This window comes from Diadema antillarum, unplaced genomic scaffold, assembly GCF_040938485.1.
Source record: "Diadema antillarum isolate AM-2024a unplaced genomic scaffold, OU_Dant_1.0 scf00000053, whole genome shotgun sequence".
Taxonomy (NCBI): Eukaryota; Metazoa; Echinodermata; class Echinoidea; order Diadematoida; family Diadematidae; genus Diadema; species Diadema antillarum.
Genome location: NW_027270942.1, coordinates 191559 through 208528, shown reverse-complemented (window position 1 = coordinate 208528; position 16970 = coordinate 191559). Strand labels below are relative to the sequence as shown.

Here is a 16970-nt window from a genome sequence, read left to right as displayed (position 1 = left end):
GTCAAAGATAGGAATCTAGTGTAGGCCTATAAGATGTGCTATTATGTATTATCATTTTGCGATGTTATTTTGATAATATTATTTTTAGGGGCTTTTCTTTTCTTTTCTCTATTTTTATTTTAAAATAGCCAAGAAATGAGAGGAGGAGGCTGTGTATAATAGCACCCCCTTCATTCGCCGCCCCTTTGTCACATCCTAGATTTCTGTCCTCCCTAATCACGTGGTAAGGAAAATTATAGTGAACCTAAATTTATCTCTGTGAATGAAAATAATAGTGACAGACCCTTCGACAATTGTCCTACATACAGGGTCGACTGTCTGACATTCGAGTACAGGGTGTACTAGTACTGTTTTGTACTGTACTATTACAGTAGTCGACTCGTTTTGAGGTCGAGGTGTCCAGAACCCTTACCTTCTCATCTCAAACCACCCACCCGATCATCACATGCTATGTATATGTAGTGCATGTGCAAAGCAAAGAGAGTGCCCTTCTACCAATCTGTTAGACGATATTGATGCCGTGTTGTAACGTACGTAAACATAATGGTATTCTACATTATTTTGTACAAGTGAATCAAGAGGATCGGACTGCGTTCACCGACTCGTAACACATTCACCAGTTTCGCCCCAGTTTCCTGTTCGACTTGCACGTAGCGCCCGTCATATGGAGATTTCAACTTTGCTCGTCGGATAGTTTACTGTCAACTCACGGTACAGTATCAAACTTACACTTGATTTGTGTACAGCGACAGGGCTGTATAGTATAGGTCTAGTTAGGTACAATGTAAATTTACAGTATTGTGGGTAGTAGAGTGCCTTTTTTCGTTTGATTTGGATTGCATTCTTCAGCTATGAACTGTACAGGAGTCTGCGTAGGTCCGTGCAGCCAGACGCAGTTTTCGCGGAACATTTCCCCGACGACCAGATCTGAGCATTGAGATAAGACCGATTTTTCGGTCAAGTTCTTGTTGGTGCTTAAAGGCGCCTCATTCAATATTGAATATTTACGCCTTTTATCTCATATAGATAGAAAAAGAAATTCACACTCATTTTTTCAACAACGGAAAAAATAATAATCATGATAGTTCCATTGTTATATAGACGTCTAAGTAAAATAGTAGAATAATCATGATTATAATTTAGCGCGGGGAGCAATCTGCACGCATAAAGGTTGAGATAGAGAAAAGCAGCCTTGTAGCAGTGTGTTGGGTGGATCAGACTGCCCGAATCTACAGCTGTAGTGTAGAACCTACACTGTAGACCTACATGTATAGCATACAATGTAGCCTGTATTGAATTCTACCTACTGAGTGAGCTACGTCAGTACGTGAGTTACAAGTGTAAATTAGTTACCGGGTACAATATACTATAGTTTGTAAACATTCAAACAATTGTAGGGTTAAGTTCAAGCAATACAAAACATCTAAGGTCTATGATTTATTGATAAAAAATACTGAAAGAAAAGGTATTCAACAGTTAACTAACAGTACTTACGTTACAGATTCTCTCTGTTTTGCATCGATAAAAGGTGTTCATACACTGCAATACTTGGGATTACATGATTTCATATGCCTACTGTGATACATGTATACAATATTTCGAGTCTAGATCCATCTCATATGTCATTGTTCCCTTCAATCTTACTGGCTTTATTATGCTATGAATATCATGCACATAAACATCATATAAGATAGCATTGCATTGCGTAAAGTCATGAAAAGTTATCGAGGTAGTTACAGGCCTTGAATTAACCGACGGCCACCGACGGCCATGGCCGTCGGTGACCCTCTCGTTGGCCGCAATGCCTTTTGTTTTTTTATCAAAGTTACGGCCAAAAAAAAAATGTGCCCTTTTTCTTGGGGCCGTGGTGCCCTTTTAGAATGAAAGTTATTATTTATGACGTATGATATGCCCTTTCTCAAAGTCTCTTTAATAAGCTTGAACAACTTTCCTGATCTCAAATATCATACCTTCAGTTCACTCGCGTCCCAATATATCTGATTCAAACTCAAAGTATCTTTCCGAGATACGAGACGACGTGTACGTACATGTACGCCCGACCGGCTTTTACCGTCCCGACTGCCTCTGCAGCGCAGCTGCCGCGAGAGTTACTAGCTAGGCAGCGCATATTCAGATAGAGTAGTAAAGAGTGAACACCAAGTTCACCAAGAAAAAAGAAATATCCCACGATGCCAAGGTGTGCCAGACTGGGGAATGGGGAGGGGTGGAGAGAGAGAGACCAATCAACAGAAGAAACCGCGCGTACTGGCGCATTCTTGGAGGTCATGAACTGTCTGTCACAGACTAATCAATTCACACGCGTGCGCAAATTCCTTTGCCATGTGGTTTTGCCAGCCAGCTGTCGGAATGTGCTTTGAAGTTTCATGGCAGCCTGGCCTGGCTGGCCTGAAAGGGTGTCGAGTTTCAGTCAATACCTACTGTTGTTTTATTCCTGTTTTAAAAAATGTCGTTTCACCTGATAGCAACGCGGAGATCGGGAATGTGTTACAGCTGTAGGGAAGAGGTTTTTGTTGTGTGTTGCACTTTGTGTGTGTGTGTGTTTGTTTGTTTGTTTTTCTAGGTTTGTTTTTCTTCTTTCTTTTTTCATAAACACCAAACATGCCCTTTCCAATGTGGCCTTGGTGCCCCTCTGACTGACCTAAGTGCCCTGGCCTCTTGGAAAAAGTGCCCTTTTCTAAATGGCCTTACCCCTCCAAAATCCTATTTCGAGGCCTGTAGTTATGATGAGATAGACGCCGGCCTCTGTGAGGTGATGTGGTCTACTGTTTTTTTTTTACAGAACAACATTGGAAAAACAAAGTGACAAGGGAAATTTTGGGGAAGAAGGAAACTAATGATCAGGTTCGTGGCCAGTGCAGCGATAATCTACTGTATACGCTGAATATTTCGCGAGGTTTTTATTTTCGCGAGTCAGCTGCTATTCGGAAAATTAAAGACACGCAAAAATATTAACTCTAATGCCGATATGAATGTGACGTACGCGTATACATTTCTCCATTCAGTACAGGACTCCACGATCGCGAATTTGATCACTCGTGAAATTGTCAGGAAATCCTCATTCGCAAAAATTTAGACTCGCTAAATATACGGACTTGCAAAATATATGGTGTATACAGTATTCAATGGGGGGGGGGGGGGAGAGGAGAGAGAGCAAAATAATGATGTCTGACTGTTAAGTCCACATGAACAGCGGAAGTAGTATTGAGTTTGGTATGAGTGTCTTTTATACTTTACACATGTTTTTGATGCTGTGTTCGTTTTATTGTATTTCCCCAAAGTATACTTTTAGCACTGATGACAAGTTGTACCGAGACAATGTCCGAGTGTCCACCAGCACGTAGCTATGGTCGGCCAAACAGTATTGATGACAAGTAAGATTACCAGTAGTAAACTCTAGTATTAAACAGGAGCTTGCTATGTTATAAGGTTAGCAGTGACTATTCTCATGTGGCACAGGAAGTATTGACCGATTCTGTGACGCGTTATGTGTATTTTTGGCATGGGCGCAGCCATAGTGGGTGTCTTAGCTGACCCCCCCTTCCCATTCCCCACCCCTCTCCCTACATTAGCACGCGCGCAGAATGAAAAACTGCTTTAGCCAATGGGCGTCTCGTACTGAGTGCGCGAATGCTTGCTCAGTGCGCGAACCTTTGTTACAAGTGCGCGATAAACATGTTGCCCGGGGTGGGGGAGAGCGGGGGGGGGGGGGGGGGGGGGGGGTCAGCTCAGACACCCACTATGGCTGCGCCCAGTGTCATGAAATGTCTGCTTCCCTCAACGAACCCGAATCGGTCAATAGAAATCATACACATAGTATGCATTGGTGGTTGAAGTCAGAAGAAGCTATTAGTGGTGGCTGTGCCAACATAGCAAGTACAGATGTTTTCAAGATAAAAATTACAACAGTGTTCAATATTGCTGCATTATCATCATTATTTTCATGATTACTACCATCATCATGAATATGATTGTTCAATGTCATGTGTGGATCATTCAAAGCAAATGCTGCATGATGTTTAATGCTCCAGTGCATCTATTCTTATAAGGACCATTATTTGATATGTACATGAAACTATCCACTATCTTATTTTAGCCAGTTGCTTTGTTGATGATGTGCATGAATCAGTCCTACAGTGTAGACAACACTAACATCTGAGAGCAGTATTTCAAAGCCTTGTAAATAAGATGTGAAACTATTGATATTTCGCCCTAGGCAAAATTTCAGCAAACATAATTTTGTTTGCAAATTTGGGTCCTTTTGTCTGAATATGGCTGAAATATTTGTGTTGTAACATTTACATGATAGTGTTGCGCAACATGAATTTCACAAAAATGTCCATGCCGGGAAATACTTCTATGATCTGATTCATGCCAAGCAGTTATTCCTGTGTTTGATTGCTAAGTCTCTCACTGTCTATGCTCCATACATGTCTGGTCTGGACAGGAGAACCTGCTGGGTCTGCTTTGCCACCATTGAGGATGACCATTCAGCCGAGTGGGTGCGGCCCTGCCGTTGCCGCGGCACCACAAAGTGGGTGCACCAGATGTGCCTGCAGCGATGGATTGACGAGAAACAGCGTGGTAACAGCATGGCCAAAGTAACCTGTCCTCAGTGCAATGCAGAGTACTCCATCACATATCCAGAACTGGGTGCGTTGACTTTTATCTTGGGTTGTTGCTCTCACTGTTCTCTTTTCTTTCCCTCAACTTTCTGCATTTCATTTTCATCACCAATATGCCAGGTAGTACAATTAGCTCATGTGCACGTTTGATCTTTCTTTTTTCTCACATCACTCACTTTCAAAGTGACATAATGCGCAATCTTATCTGATATAGCAATTTATGTAATTCATGTTGAGGCAAAGAATTAACTTGTGTAGACCAATGACCAGATTCATCTGTCAATTTAAACTTTTGGGGAGGCACCCATTTTATTGGTTTTGCAGTGAATGCATCTTACACTAGGCTGTAGTGAACATTTTGTTTCTGTCTGGTGGATATGCTGGCAAGCACCATTTATAAGGATTACTGAACTGATCATCGTATCCCCCGAACAGAGTTCGGAGGATACCGGTACTATGGATTTGGCCTCATTGTGCCGCCGCGTCCGCCACAGAGATTTTCTTGTAAGCGCTCTCCTGGGTGCAGTTCTTCTTAGATCATCTTTAAATTCGGCATGAAGGTGTATTATGGTAAAACAAAGACGCCTAGGTTTTTTGGTGATGGCGCCCTCGCTTGTTCCATCTTTATACATGAAAAGGTAAATTTAACAGGGTCTGCTTGTGTGTGCGACGCTGGCCTTGTTTCTTGACCGAATTTTTTTTTTTTTTTTCAAATTTGGTATGTAAATGTATCATAGTCAAATCTATATGCCTACACCTATTGATAATGCTGCCCTCACTGTTCCACCTTTTACACCCTGATCATGTCAAAATTTGCAAAAGTGCTTATCTATGCAATAACTTGATTATTAATCAACAGATTTTATTCAGACTTGCTAAGGAGGTGTATTGGTGGTCATTCTACGTGAAGGACACAACAGTTTGTGGTAACGGCGCCGTCAGTGTTCCGACTTGAATGCCATGTCACATTTCTTGTGCGCGCTGTATCAGCCACATTTTGTATTTCTTATCAGATTTTCTTCAAATTTGGCGAAAAGGTGCATTATAGTGAATTGAAGATGCCTTTTGTTTTTGGTGGTGGCGCCCTCGCTTGTTCCGTTTTTATACACGAAGCGGTAAATATTTTAGAGTCTGCTTGTATGTACGATCCTGGCTGTGTTTCTTGACTGATTTTTTTTTTTTTTTTTGTCAAATTTGATAAGTAAACATACATGTATAAGCCAGTTCGGAGATAGCTCATGTGCACATGGGTACAATTGACCTTTCATTTTTCTCAGTTGGTTAGGCACTTCACTCAATTCAAAGCGACATAATGCAGCAGCTTGCCCAACATAGCAATTTATGGAACTCGTATTCTAACAAAGAATGAACCTGTGTTAGCTGTGTAGATGAAGTGACCAGAATGGTTCATCAGTCAACACTTTGGGAAGCATCTATTTCATTGTGCTGTTTTGAATACATTAACAAACTTTTTCTGTTAACATTGCCAAATACCAGGCTTGCTGTCAGGTGGATGAACTGGCAGGCACCATTTATAAGGATTCCATGAATAATAGCATTACAGATGCTTATCTCAGTGAAATTAAAAACCAACCTGTCTCTCGGTACAAATTACCTTTTTCTGCTCATGCTCAAACTGGAACCTTGAACTGGCTTTATATTATAGTCAAATCTAGACACCTTTACATATTGATACTGCTGCCCCCACTGTTCCACCCTCTTTTACAGGGTCAAAGGTCACCCTGATCAGGACAAAATTTGCAAAAATGCTCAATTATGCAATAACTTGATTGTTACTCACTGGATTTTACTCAGACTTGCTAAGGAGGTGTATGGGTGGTCATTCTACATGAAGGACACAACAGTTTGTGGTGACGGTGCCCTCAGTGTTCCGACTTGGAGGCCATGTCACATTTCTTGTCTATGCTCTATAGCTTAAAGCCACATTTCTTGTCGGATTTTATTCAAACTTGCTATGGAGGTTTGTGGGGGTTATTCTAGGTAACAAAAGTTTCCATTGACAGTGCCCTCATTGTTCTGACTTTTAAGGATGCCATGTCATATTTCTTGTATGTGCTATACTACATGTAACCCCATTTCTCATGGGATTTTATTTAGATTTGCTAAGAATTGGTGAACGGATGGTCATTCAACATGTACATGTAGGACACAACAGTTCGTGGTGGTGGTGCCCTCAGTGCTCCAACTTGGATGCCAGTAATACATTTCTTGTGCATGCTCTCTCAGCCACATTTCTTGTTGGATTTTATTCGAACTTGCTATTGAGGTTTATGGGGAGTTGTTCCAGGCAACAAAAGTTTTCATCAATTGCCAGCACTCTCATTGTTCAAACGTTTATAGGATGATATGTCATATTCCTTGTATACGCTATATACCAGCCTCATTTCTCGTCGGATTTTATGGTATCCTGCAACAGTTGCCATGTTATACAACATTGTGGCCTAAAAAGTAATCCAGATGGGGTATGGGAGACGGGTTCGGGGGATACATGTGCTTGAACGGGTCTCCTGTGCGAGTGCTCTAGTTGTAATTCAGATGCTTACATTGTGCCTCAGTGAATTACAAAACCTAACATGCCTGTTAGTACAATTGGCCTTTTTTTCTGCTCATATGCAAAGGGGAACTACATTGTACATATCTAAGAACTAGCTTATTGTTAACCAAAACTATGGGCTAGTTTTGTAGACACTTGTCTAGTGCTGAACACTGGTCACAAATTTAATGATTAAACTGATTTGAAAAACTGCATGAAGCACACAGCAAATCTACTTGTTATCCATGATCTCAGAGGCTGTTGGTTATACTGAATCTGAGAAGTACAAATATTTTGAATTTCAGTGAAGAGTTTACATACAGGCCATACATATATGCTTTTTCAATACACCTTGCAGCCCATCTCTCTTCAGAAGTCCTAGGAGGTGCTTTTATTTGGGGGGGGGGGGGGATCAGGATGGTGCTTCTGAGCAATTGGTTGGTGGCGCTCCATGTAGTGTGGACACAACTTTTCACCTTTGTGTGTGATGTACTGCTGCTGTACAAGCAGGTGCTCATATGTATGTTATAGTCTTGTATGGATCATTGTTTTTGTTTTTTTTTTCTCAACTTACCATCTCTATCTCTCTCCCTGTATCTGATTCTTGCTTTGACTAAAACAGATAAACACAACTACAAATTGTAACTTGCTTAGAATAGACTTTGACCTGGTCTGATCATTAATCACTCTGTTAAGGTCAAAGTTTTCCAGTATGTATGGTCTAGAAATATTATCTCTGTCTTTACATTTTCTTTTGCATGTTTGTCTGTTTATGTACCTCTACACCATGATGTTTTACTTAATACACTCCATTCCTTATTTGTCTGCCATCTATTGATATGATAATTCCTTTGCTGCCGTGACTGTATAAAAACACACACACACTCACACACACACACACACACACACACACACACACACACACAAACAGATACAAACAAATAGGTAAGAAGAATAAGAGGTTCCCACCATTGCATGTTACCCAGGTAGTAAGATTTGCTATACATACCTATCACATAGCAACAAATAGGATAGCCTGGAATTTCAAGATTAAGATCAAGATCAAAGTCTAAATGAAATTGTATGAAGATCGTCTGTGATTGATGTTAATGTTTGTTTGTTTTTGGATGGATCTTGCCAGGGTAATAATTAGTTTTTGAAAGTAAAAAGCAAATCACCAATCAAAATGTCAATCTGTAACGTTTGACTAATAAATGAAAATATCAGGCCTGTCCACATAAATTGGAAGGAATTGTTGGGATGAAGTTTGAAACAATGAGATTGCAATGTTTAGCCTTTCTCCTTTTGTTTATTTTTCCTTTTTTATGCCTCCGCCACGTAGTGGTGCCGGAGGCATTATGTTTTCGGGTTGTCCGTCCTTCTGTCCGTCCGTTCGTAATGAATTTTGTGGACAACGTAACTAAAAAACCTTTTGAGGTATCCTAATGAAACTTGGCATGTATGTGTATTAGGGGGTGAAGTTGTGCCTATCAACTTTTGCGTGCACATGCAAAAGGTCAATGGTCAAATGCTTGAAATTTCACTATTCCCCCACATCTATGCAATGCCTGAAGATATTTTCTAGAAACTTAGTGTATACATGTATTACCCAATTAAGATTCTCTGGTGAAAGTTTGTGGTCATGAGGTCAAGGGTCAAAAGGTCAAGTAAAAATGTTGAAATTTCACTTTTTTCTCTGTGTCTTGGAAATTGTTCAAGGTATCTTCATGGAATAGAGGATATATGCATGTACTGACTGGCAGTGATTTTTAGGGAATTTAGGGTTCTTTGGGTCAAAGGTCAGGGGTCAAAGGTCAAGGGCAACACTTCAAAATTGTACTATTTTCCTTGTATTTATGCAATGCCAGCAGGATTATTTCTTTTAACTTGGTGTATACATGCATGTATAACCCAATAGAGATTCTCTGGGAAGTTTTTTTTTTTTTTTTTTTTGCCAAAAAAGGTCAAAAGGTCAAAGATCAAGTGAAAATGCTGTACTTACTTCTTCCTCCATATCTCGGAAGTGGCTCAAGTTTTCTAAGAATCTTGAAACTTAGTACATATTTATATGCATGTTCTGCCCGACAGTGATTTTCTTATGAATTTTAGGGTCAAAGGCCAGATGAAAATGGTAACAATTTACTGTTCAATACAGAAATTGCACTTTTTCTCCATACCTTGAAACTTACTCATGGATGTATAAACTTATGAAAGGGTCAAAGTCAAATTAAAGTCCTTAAATCCCCAAATATGTGATGTATGCTCTCCTATTCATACAAGTAAACCTAGTTCAAGGAAGGTGAACATTCAACACATTTGAGATAAACATGTCATTTTAATATTTTGCCAATTTTGTGAAAATGTAATCTTACATTGTCCACATGTACTATAGGAGAATCATGCATTATGGCGGAGGCATACCAGTCACCATAGCGACATTTCTAGTTTTGTTTGTTGGAATAAGATAGATAATGTAGTCTAGCACAGTAGCTCGATGTCCACAAGCTATACTACATGTACAGGTACTGTCTTAGTTTTGACAGCTCAGTTCGTTTTGTGTTCACCCTTCATCCTTGTTGGACATTTCATCTGTAATGAGATTACATATGTAATTGGTATTTGACCTTCTTAAGGCACATTCATAATTCATAGCAGTTCATTGAGCTTGGTATGGCAATTTATGAAAGTTGTCTTTAAATGTTTGAAAACTCATTCAGTCCATGTCACTTGTGGAAAAAAATAGATATGGTAAATGGGTGTGCTGATATCAACTGAGATTAGCATTTTACATTGATGACACTGATCTGCAATGAGTCAGTATTCAAGGCCTTGACACTGATTAGAATTAATTGGATGGTGCCTATATACTGTACAGTGTACTCCTCACTATTTCATTAAGTTTAACTATCGTTGCCATAATTTCAACTAACCAGAGCACCATTTTTCATGACGTTTTTATTTATTTTTTGATATATGAATGTACATTTTGAAAGAACTATCAGGTATGTATTATGAGTAATGTATGTGTTTGTATGTGTTTGATCTCAACCAGGACCCATTGTATTCATCTTGGATGCAGTAGATAGGTTTATCTTCAAAGTCTGTCCATTTGCAGCGGGAGGCATCGTGGTTGGGTCAGTGTACTGGACGGCTGTCACCTATGGAGCCGTCACTGTCATGCAGGTCCTCGGCCACAAGGAAGGGCTGGACGTGATGGAGCGGGCGGATCCCCTCTTCCTCCTCATTGGCCTTCCCACCATCCCAGTCATGCTCATCCTGGGCAAGATGGTCAGGTGGGAGGACTACGTCCTGCGCCTCTGGCGCAAGCATTCCCCAAAGCTCCCCTTCTGGAACTACCTGTTTCCCGAGGAAAGCATGAAGGTGCCCACTGTACCTCGCGCTGCGGCAGAGCCTCAAGCCATCTCGGACCCTGTCTCTGCAACCAGGGTCCTCTGCGGTGCCCTCATCTTCCCCACCATTGCTACGATGTGTGGGAAGCTCATGTTCAGCTCCTTGAACTCCAATCTGCAGAGAACTATCTTGGTAAGCACTGGAAATCAGCCGCAACTCGTGATCACTGCAGATTTTCTTCTTGGTGTTAAATGCCTTTGTCCTGGCAGAGTACAAGAGGCAATATGTTTGTTCATTTGTCTTATCTGTTATTTCCAGAATTCAGAATTCCAGAAATCCAGAATTCCAGAATAGTTTTAAGAAATATCATCAGGGGATTTTTGTGATATTTGGGTTTAATAGCCATGATGCACAAAATGTAGTTGCTATGATAGGATTTTTTTTTTGTCAAAATCCCTGAAGGTCAAAAGTTACTGACCTCTGGCTACAACTGTTCAGGCCACAACTTCAGCTCCAAATAATGTCATGGTAATATAATTTGTTTGGAAGGGATGAATAAAAGCAGGCAAGTCAAAGGTCAAAGGTGGAGGTCAAATGTCACTGTGCTTTGGCTAGAAACAGTCATTCTCCAACCATAATGTCAGCTAGAGCCCAGGCAGTTATGTGATTTGATAGGAAGGGTACAGATAGACGATTCTGTAAATCAATTGCAAAGGGAGAAAAGGTCAAGGTAAAAGATTGCTGGGCTTTGGCTTTCACTAGCATTGTTCAGCCATAGCATCAGCTAAGAATGTCTCTTGGCAGTCTTATTCAATGGAAAGGATGAATAGGAATAGACAACCCTTGGATAAAATGGCAAGGGCAAGGTGGAGGTTTGAGGTTAAGATGAAAGGTCGCAGAAATTTAGCCAAAATCCAACGTCCAGCCTAATTCATCATCAGGAAAATCCATTGGAAAAGTCATTACCTATTATGAATATAAGTGATATACCATCCAAGTCACTGTATATGATCAATGAACTGCATCGTAATGTTAATTAAGGACCATGCTTGCAGCAGAAATTAGTGAGTAAGGCATACAGTGGTCTGTGCACTAGTAGAGATATTCTTTATTATTGTTATTTTTAATAGTATCTGTTTGGCTTTAGCTGTGGCTGCAGCTTTGTGGTTCTATCTCCATCACATGGCTCTCTGGAGGCATCCATGCATGCTCTATTTGATAATATGCTCAAGGTGTCATAACTTATCATTTATCTTAAACCAAAACTTGATTTATTTTGCAGTTGAGAGTACAGTACAAAGTGTATATCCCTTATAATAATCAACAATATGTCAACCAGCCATATCCAGTTGTCCAGGGTAAGACATGATTTTAAAGCATGCTATAGGAAAATGTAAAGCAGATGTAGATTGTCACTGGAAGGCTGCATCACAGGTCAAATTTTGGTGTTGTTCATTGTTGTGTTTGGGATTAATGAAAATGCTCACATGATAGCATCCATTTCATTTTTCACGACAGGGTGGCATTGCTTTTGTCGCGATCAAGGGTGCCCTGAAAATCTTCTACAAGCAGCAGCAGTATCTACGGCAAGTCCACAGGAAAGTGCAAGATTTCTCAGAAGACTCCCGGTAGCCCGGAGATGGAAGATGATGAAACGGGCACTGAGTGCTTAAAATGTTGCATTTGAACTGAATAGGATGTCAGTGTGCAAAAACCCACACGCAGCAGCAGAGATTGAAGAACATTCACAGAAATGATTTTGACTGTGAGTACGGACTTGATTTATCAAACTGATTTCCTGAGCAGTTGTTGGCAGGTTCTTCGGAGAGCACTTGGATAGACAGTCCTTCTGATACCAGTCATGTGAGACTGAGTGAAGCAGTCTCAGTGAAACGGACTCAAGTCATTCAACTATCAGGTGGAGTTTGATGGTGTGTCATTTGAGAGTCACTCTCGTGGGTTGAGACAGTTTGCTCCACTGGAGTAAAGCAGGATATTGGAGTAGGAGTGTGCTGTTATCCCACTGAAAAATCTTGGAAGGTGTTGATTTGCTGTGACACTCACCAGGAAAGGAGTAGGCTGGTGAACACTGGCACAAGCAGTGCTGCTAAAAAACAGAGGTGTCACTGCATTGCTAAAAACAAAACAAAACAAAACAAAACCAGAAAAGAATTGCAAAATGATATGTATGCCACTCTGTGTTGTATGTGTATGAAAAGCTGTGTTTCTATTCACTCTGAAATCAGTGCTGTTTTTGCCATCAGCCCAGGAATTGAGGATGTGTATAACATGATACTTATTACAACTATCTGAGCTTGAACACCTTGTGGTGTTAAGCCTGTCTATAGATGTAGTGTCTTGCCTAGGATAGTTCAACAACTTTGAAAAGTGTTTAAACAGCATTCTGGACCTTTTTGTTCAAGACCTCCCAAGCTTCTATATTTGGCATAAACTTTCCCCCTTGCCTTTGTCCTGTTCCATTCTGATCAGTGTTCAGTCCAGTCCTTACCCCCTTAACGATAGACGATTATAGACTTCATTCATGGCACTAAGTCTTGTTGAAATAATCGCATAAACCATATCAAGAGATTCAGTCTGTTGTCTGTGGATTATTCCTTCCTGAGGACAGCGACTTAAGAGTTTTGAGACAACCCATTGTTGATTCATGTCAGGCATAGATTTTCCTTGGGAAGACCTAAGCGATTATTTGACACATAGGCAGCATGCTCGCTGTCACTAAATCTGAAAGCTCAGCATTACAGTAAAATCTATGTAATATAAACTGTGAGCTATACCAAAGCAATTTTGGTCAAAACATGATATTTTAGTGATAGTTTATGTACTAGTGCACTTCTGCTGAAATTTAGTGTGAATCACTCTTGCATGAAACACAGCTTCCATGTTCCATTGTGCTTGTGATGTTTGACAGGATGAAATTACAGCAAAACACAAAATAACTGGGAAAGAAAAAAACAAAGTCAAGCAAATATAAAGTATATGGCAGCTGCTGTATGGAGAAATGTAAGGTGGAAAATGAATTGACTGACTGCTACAATGACACGGGGTTATATTGCCCAGACCACTCACTACATGTCTATGTGAGGCAAGTGAGATTAGGTGATGGAGCATGGGCTACATATTGTACCTTAGGCAATATACTCTGATTTCCTAACCCCACAAAAATCAAGGCCATCCATTCAACTATCCCCGACTGTACCAGGCATACTAGTGTACATGTAAGGAGGAACATTGTAATGCATGTAAACAGGCCATGATATGACAAATATAACTGAAGTGGTGCCAAGGAGTGAGCAAACGAGAAGACCTTATTTACGCTGTTGGGGAATGCGTAACAAAGATTGAGTACTGTAAAAGTGAATGGTTTGCAGTGTGGAAATTTTTGTGCATTTGGCGCTACCAGAAACTAGCGCAAAAATGAAAGCATGTAAATATTTTTCCTTGCCATATGTTCCACTGGTTTATGTCTTGATCGTGCAAAATTAAAAGCATGCAAAATTCATGTTGTCCTGCAGTCCCCAGTAGACTACATCCTACATTGTTTTGGAACAGGTGAATGTTATGTGATCTTGTTTGACAGCCAGCTTGCTATTTTGTTCCATGCCTTTTTGTCACCACAACTGTGTAACTTTCTTTATGAGCTTAAATTAAGTCCATAATCATAGCCTTTTTAATACGACCCCAGTTTTTATGCCTCCGCCATGAAGTGGCGCCGGAGACATTATGTTTTCGGGTTGTCCATCCATCAGTCCTTCCGTCCGTCCGTAATGAATTTTGTGGACAGTGTAACTAAAAAACTTTTTGAGGCATCGTAATGAAACTTGGCATGAATGTGTATTAGGGAGTGAAGTTGTGCCTATCAACTTTTGGGTGCACATACTCAAGGTCAAAAGTCAAAAGGTCATGGTCAAATGTTCAAAATTTCACTATTTGCCCTATATCTATGCAATGCCTGAAGATATTTTCTTGAAACTTAGTGTATACTTGTATTACCCAATTAAGATTCTCTGGTGAAAGTTTGGGGTCATGAGGTCAAAGGTCAAAAGGTCAAGTAGAAATGTTAAAATTTCACTTTTTTCTCCATATCATGGAAAAGGTTCAAGGTACCTTCATGGAACATAGTATATATCAATATGCATGTACTGACTGGCAGTGATTATCTAGGGAATTTTGGGTTCATGGGGTCAAAGGTCATGGGTCAAAGGTCAAGGGTAATACTTCAAAATTTTACTATTTCCCTCATATTTATACAATGCCTGTAGGATTGTTTTCTATTTAAACTTGGTGTATGCATGTTTAACCCGATAGAGATTCTCTGGGAAGTTTTTGTTTTTGTTTTGTTTTTTGCCAAAAAGGTCAAAAGTCAAAGATCAAGTGAAAGTGCTGAACTTTACTTCTTCCTCCATATCTCGGAAGTAGCTCAAGTTATCTTGAAACTTAGTACATGTTCTGCCTGACAATTATTCTCCTATGAATTTTAGGGTCAAAGGCTAGCTGAAAATGGTAACAATTTATTATTCATTACAGAAATTGCACTTTTTCTCCATACCTTGAAAATTTCTCAATGCATAAACTATGAAAGGGTCAAAGTGAAGTTAAAGTCCTAAAATCCCCAAATACATGCTCTCTCATTCATCCAAATAAACCTAGGTCAAGGAAGGTGAACATTCAACACATTTGTGACAAACATGTCACTTTGATATTTTGTCAATTTTGTGAAAATGTAATCATACATTTTCCACATGTACTATAGACCTATTGGGAGAATCATGCATTATGGCGGAGGCATACCAGTCGCCATAGCGCCATTTGTAGTTTCATTTTTGTCAGCTAGCAAGAGTGGGAAGGTAATCATTTATAGAAGGGACTACAGTCGATGTGATAGCGGGATGCAGTCTTACATCGTCTTGTGCATCCCTTCGCTGTAAAGTGACAAATTCTACGATGTAACAACCGTGTCACTGTGTTTACATCCCGTCGCATTATACAAACGTAATGTGGATTGGTTTGAGTATGTTCAAGGTATTCTTGGCAGTGCTTTTGTGCACTGCCACCAAGCCTTAAGCCCCAGTCACATAGACATGGCGGATCACCCCGGATCTGATCCTGGGTGATTTGGGGAGAGATCCGTGTTGACGCCTTGGACATCCTTGGACTCTGGACTTCGGGAGGCCAACGCGGCAACTTTTGGAGGTCAAAAACATCCGGTGTCATCCGGGGACTGCTGTGTTGGCTGAACAATCTGGGATGGTCCTGTGGCTGCCGTGTAGCTGCCGTGTTGGTACGTGTAGACGCAATGCTTTTCCGGCCTTATCCATGTAGCTGCCATGTTGATACCATTGTGTACAGTCATATCAACGCTCTCCGACACTCCATCAAGATCAAAAATATCCCAGAACTCCCCGGGTCATTGTGTAGATCATTGAGGATCGGTGTTTATATGTGACTGGGGCCTTATATGCTGAGGTTATGTACACACAGACATTTCTCAGCTCTTAGGGTATATGCTGTTACTATTCATTTCAAATGTTTTCTCTGTTATTCATGAAATTGTATGATTTATTGGTCAATAGTACCAGATGTGATTTGATCATTCAAGTGTGATCGAGAACCCTTGAATTATCAGTTTTTGTATTTATTCATTACTGGTTGTAATATGGAGAGATGTTATCAGTTATGTATAGCTTGTACAAATTTAATCACATTGTAGATATATTTATGATATCTGCTGTATGTATAGATCCAGATACCATGTGTATGATGATTTGACAGAAGCCTTTATTTTTTTCTTTTTTTTTCGTAAAGAAACTGTTCTCGAGAGATGTAGATCCTGTTATGTTTGATGTAGTCTCAAAAGATATAATTTATGATAGTTTACGTGTATGACTTCTATAAGATGTCTGTGAAACAGGCCTGCTCAGCTTCCAGTTGTCTATGTTTGGATATTACTTTGGGGAATAGTGTGGAGTTGAATAGTTGGAAGTTTGGGCATCACACATAAACCCTGTACTTTGAATTTTCATGGCAATAGCTACTGTAGTATGTTCTCCAGTAACATTCTTTCTCTTACATGATTTGAGATTTGTAACATGGCATGTGTGCCTCTTTCATTGTCTTAATATGGTTAAGGTCAGTTTATGGTAGCATTTAAATCTCCTACACAGTGTCAAGTCCAAAACTCTAACACAAGGCTATTAGCATGATGCTTGACATTTTCATGAGTGTTGCTGTGAAAATGAATAGTTTGAATTCGGTATTTAATTTATGTTAATATCTTCTACTTCTTTGTTTTTCCCCCGTCAAGCATGGTGAATTGTCCAATGTGTTTACATAATATTCTTTATTTGCATGTATTATAGCATTATGAATATTTTTTCAACTGTTTTGAGGCATTGCATAGCCTG

General features: G+C 40.0%; 1 protein-coding gene across 1 annotated transcript; it reads left to right on the top strand.

Annotated features, from left to right (window-relative positions):
* Window positions 1-511: 511 nt before the first annotated feature.
* LOC139715698 (E3 ubiquitin-protein ligase MARCHF5-like) lies at window positions 512-15767 on the top strand. The gene is made up of 5 exons (XM_071627247.1): window positions 512-711; window positions 3300-3392; window positions 4466-4671; window positions 10250-10740; window positions 12067-15767. The coding sequence occupies exons 2-5, from the start codon at window positions 3316-3318 to the stop codon at window positions 12178-12180; spliced, it is 888 nt and encodes a 295-aa protein (XP_071483348.1). The 5' UTR covers window positions 512-711; window positions 3300-3315; the 3' UTR covers window positions 12181-15767.
* Window positions 15768-16970: the final 1203 nt, after the last annotated feature.

Coding starts and splice junctions, on each gene's coding strand:
- LOC139715698 (XM_071627247.1), top strand. CDS start 3,316: ATGACAAGTTGTACCGAGACAATGTCCGAGTGTCCACCAGCACGTAGC. Junction 4,672..10,249: donor CATCACATATCCAGAACTGG/GTGCGTTGACTT, acceptor GATCTCAACCAG/GACCCATTGTATTCATCTTG. Junction 10,741..12,066: donor ATCTGCAGAGAACTATCTTG/GTAAGCACTGGA, acceptor TTTTCACGACAG/GGTGGCATTGCTTTTGTCGC.